Source organism: Oculina patagonica, unplaced genomic scaffold, assembly GCF_052425735.1.
Source record: "Oculina patagonica isolate OP01 unplaced genomic scaffold, crgOcupat unplaced513, whole genome shotgun sequence".
Lineage (NCBI taxonomy): Eukaryota > Metazoa > Cnidaria > Anthozoa > Scleractinia > Oculinidae > Oculina > Oculina patagonica.
In genome coordinates, this window is record NW_027558377.1 from 6,441 (window position 1) to 10,680 (window position 4,240).

General features: G+C 37.6%; 1 protein-coding gene across 1 annotated transcript; it reads left to right on the forward strand.

The window, feature by feature from the left end:
- Positions 1-324: 324 nt before the first annotated feature.
- On the forward strand, positions 325-3,987 carry LOC144640851 (methylthioribose-1-phosphate isomerase-like; the record flags this gene model as incomplete). The annotated part of the gene is made up of 2 exons (XM_078499913.1): positions 325-503; positions 3,327-3,987. Coding segments are annotated over exons 1-2 (793 nt in total), but the record flags the coding sequence as incomplete, so codon positions are not given.
- Positions 3,988-4,240: the final 253 nt, after the last annotated feature.

A 4,240-nucleotide genomic window follows, 5' to 3' on the forward strand; every position in this document is an offset into this window, starting at 1 on the left:
ATAAAACAACCCGAAAGAGTGCGAAGAGTGCGTAAAGTTTTTTTTTTTTTTTTTCCTGCTTTCCTTTCCTTCCCAGGAAAGGGTGCAGGGGCACTAGGCTGCTAAATCTTAAAGTAATGAGGGTCGAATAATACCTTGAGAAATTTACGATATGCCTCATTTGACATCATTACATTCGCGCCATTCGGTGGATTGGGTTAGAGCAAAAGGCCGCGAGCGAGCCGAGCCGTGGGGAAACTAGGGAGAGGGCTAATTTTCTCTCCAGGGAGGGGTTTATTTTACAAATTGCGGTTATCAAAACGAGGCGATCTGATTCGTGTCGCTCAGAAGGTCGATTTTAGTGCAAATCTTTTCAACTTTTTGCAAAGAAAATGTCACTTCTGTCGATAAAATACCGTCGTGGACATCTCGAAATTTTAAACCAACTTCTCCTTCCTCACAAGTCAGTTTACGAGGAAATAAAAGGTGTTGAAGATGGCTGGCAAGCCATACGAACAATGAAGGTAAGCGAATGTAAATAAGCTTATTGCGCTTTAATACTGTAAGCTCACGAAAGCTACTGAAAATTTTTACATAATAGAATTGATAACTTCCAAGAGTTTTAAATAAATGGTTAATTTAAGTTTATATAGTGGTTAAATAGCGTTAACACTCAATGTACGGAAGCACTTGAAAAGTTAATTTCCCCCACGTGTGCTTCAAGAGCCGGTCTGCTGACGTTTGCAGAACTTTTAGGAACGTTTTGAAACGTTTTTAGGCACGTTCCAAAGACGTTTGCCTTTACACATCGGCACCGTAGTGTCCGTGGGTCTTACGAAACTGGTTGTAGAAACACTGTCTAATCAGAATTTGTTATCACTTGAGAATTGAAATTCATTTGGTAACACAGTTATTATTATTAATAATATTATTGATATGGATTCCAACAACATCTGTGCTAAAAATTCTCAAACATTTTGTGATTCATGTGCAAAGCGAGGGATTACAAGCGAGCTTGTTCAATTCCATGTTAACCTCAAGGAGGCTATTTTGCTCTGCGTCAACAAAGGTTGTTTGTATCCCTTTGGTTCTGGGGACATTTCCAGTTTCATTGTTCAGAAGAGATCTAAAGGAACAGCTTTTTCGGGATATGTGGAATCAAAATTCACAAGAGCAGTTTCTCTTCCAGGCAAGGAAAGTGGAGATACAAGAGACAACAACATGCTAAGGAAAACTAAACATAATTTTTTGACAATGAAAAGTGCAACTGAGGAGAAAAGAACAGATTTAGCAGGCTGTGTAAAAGCGGATTTTTGTAACTCTAGAATATCTTTAGATGTAGAAAATACCAAGATTGAGTCATATCTAGAAATGGATAAAAAGTGTGAACTTCCTTATTCAGTTCAAAAGGACAAAGAGTTTGTAAGGACAAGAAGATCAAGGAAAACTGTTTTTGAACCATACACCCCACGAAGGAAAAGCTTGAACAGCAATCCTAAATTGTTAAAAGGCAATGCGTGTACTCAGTTGCCTGTAGATTTAGAACAAAACTACAAGGAACTTTCCAAAGATGAAGAAAACTTTGTTATTGATATTGTGTTGAACACATGCTGATCATGGTGTATATTGCTTTGACATATGGAGTAAAAAAATGTAAATGTAATTTATTTATTTATTGTAATTCTGAAGTGGCATATAAATGATGATGATGATGATGATGATGATGATGATGATTTACCCATGTGACATGGAAGAACTAGCCCTCTCAGAAGCTTGTTAGAAAGTGTACAATGTGCGTGCTTTGAAGATCCAGTTAGAAGATCAAAGTTCCTTTTAAGCCTGGTTTTCGCTAGCGACGCAAGCACAAGTGCGATCACGCAAAAAGGACAAAATTAATTTTGATCCTTGTGCTTGTGCTTGCTGCAAGCACAAGCATCAAAATGCATTGTGCTTGTGCTATTGCTTGAGTCGAAGCCGTGTTCACAGAGAAACAAGAGCTGTTATCTTTGCGCTTGTGCTTGTGTTTCCATCGCCAGTGAAAACCAGGCTTTAGAACTTTATATGATGGATTTGTTATATGTATCGTCTTAAAAGCCATAACTGTCAGGCAAGTTCAGAGTTTTAATTTTCATTACTGATAGATAAACATGCTTGTGAGAATAGTATTGGGCTTGAAGGAGTAGAGCTATGGGGGGGCTAATCTGGATTGTAGTGACATTGCATTCTCTAACAGAAAAAAAGGTCTGACTGACTGACACATCCATCCAGTTGAACTACATGTACATGTAGATCAGATTATATTCATAGCTAGTAGCAGAGAGTCTTCTACTGACTGGTCAAACATTTTCAATAAGTGTTCTTCTGAAGATAACATAATCATAACGTTGCATTGACCAGGAGACATAAGTATTTTAGTGAAAATTCAATTCAAGCAAGTTACTGTAATATGTACCAGGCTATGAGCAAATAGTCTGTGGTGTTCAGATTAGAATTATGCTGGCTGAGTTTGAAAACTAAAGCATTCAGGGGAGTTAGTTTCTTTTCACATGTAATTAATATTTTATGTGACATATTTTAAATTAAATACTACTATTAACAGTGTTTTTAACTGAAATGTACATTAACATTATTATTCCATGAGTGCGCATTGGAAATGAGATGGTAGATAGCCAACAAGGAGCGTAGTGCCATACACCTACCAGTCCATATTTGTGTTCCATGGTATATGAGCTCATATACCATGGCCTGTAAACTAATCAAAACACAGGAAATGCAATATACTGTACCATGGTTAGTTTTTAATAAAAATATTATCATAAGTTATATTTCAGATTATGTTTATTTTTACTATAGGGTGTAGTCCCCAGTAGACCTTTCTGCATTCCCTCCACTGAATTATCACTACAAACAGTGGTTTAAAATTGAGGCTGGGGTGGACAAAAATACAGTCAATATGTGAATTTGCCAACCCCAGACTCACCTTGAAACCATTGTTCGGAAGAATCAAAGTGTATTGTGGGAAAGGTTTATTTATCTGTGTTATGCTAAATCCACTGACACTTATTAATAAATAAAGTAGATATTATATCATGACAGCTCTGCACCTTGAGAAGCCTGAGGTAAAGTTTGCATACTGGGTCATGTGACCATCTGCTTTCTTGCCCGGCATTCAAGCAACAATTCACCCAAGTTAATATACCGGTATATGTACTTATTGTAGTGAACCCCAGTTTCAGTTTTTAAATGTATGTTGAGTTAATAAAGCTGTTTGAATGGTGTATATTCAGTGTATAAGAATATTTTACACTCTTTGATGTTGTTTTTCATGTGTAGTATTTTTGTTTCAGGTTCGTGGAGCTCCTGCGATTGCCATTGTTGGCTCCTTGAGTTTGGTGACAGAGATTCTGCCAAAATCATTTAGTTCTACAGAAGAACTGGAAAACTTTGTTACAGAGAAACTTCAGTATCTTACCACAGCGAGGCCAACAGCTGTGAATATTATGGAAGCTGCAAAGAATCTGATATCATTCACCAAGGACTTATCATCAAAAACAAAGGATACGGAAACTGTCAAAATGGAACTTATTAAGGAGATTGAAGGGATGCTGGCAAAAGATATTAGTGATAATCAAGCTATCGGGAGGTTTGGGGCAGAACATATGTTACAGCTCGCAGGTGTTGATAAGCTTAAGGTTCTCACTCATTGTAACACTGGCTCACTAGCAACTGCAGGCTATGGAACTGCTTTAGGAGTTATAAGAAGCTTATCAGAACAAAAACGTCTTGATCATGTGTTTTGTACTGAAACTCGACCTTACAACCAAGGTTCAAGGCTAACAGCATATGAGCTAGTTACTGAAAACATTCCTGCCACTTTAGTGGCAGACTCCATGGTATCAGTGCTCATAAAAACAAAAGGAATACACGCAGTTGTTGTGGGTGCTGACAGAGTGGTTGCCAATGGTGATACGGCAAATAAGATAGGAACGTACCAGATAGCTATCGTTGGTAAGTTAGTGCATTGTTCAGTGTGACAGTTATGTGGAAATAAATGTTCAGCAATAGAACAAAGTCACTTTAAATTGAACGAAAATAACCACAAAGAACAAAGTGAATTACAAATGTTAGAAAGTGGGTCCTCCTCAGAGAAATCAGTCACATTCTCCACGATGACGGAGATCCCAGCTCTCTCCCAACTGTTCTTACCGTATTTACTCGAATAAGCGCCGCAGCGCTTATTAAATTTTTCGTGCTTCAAGTG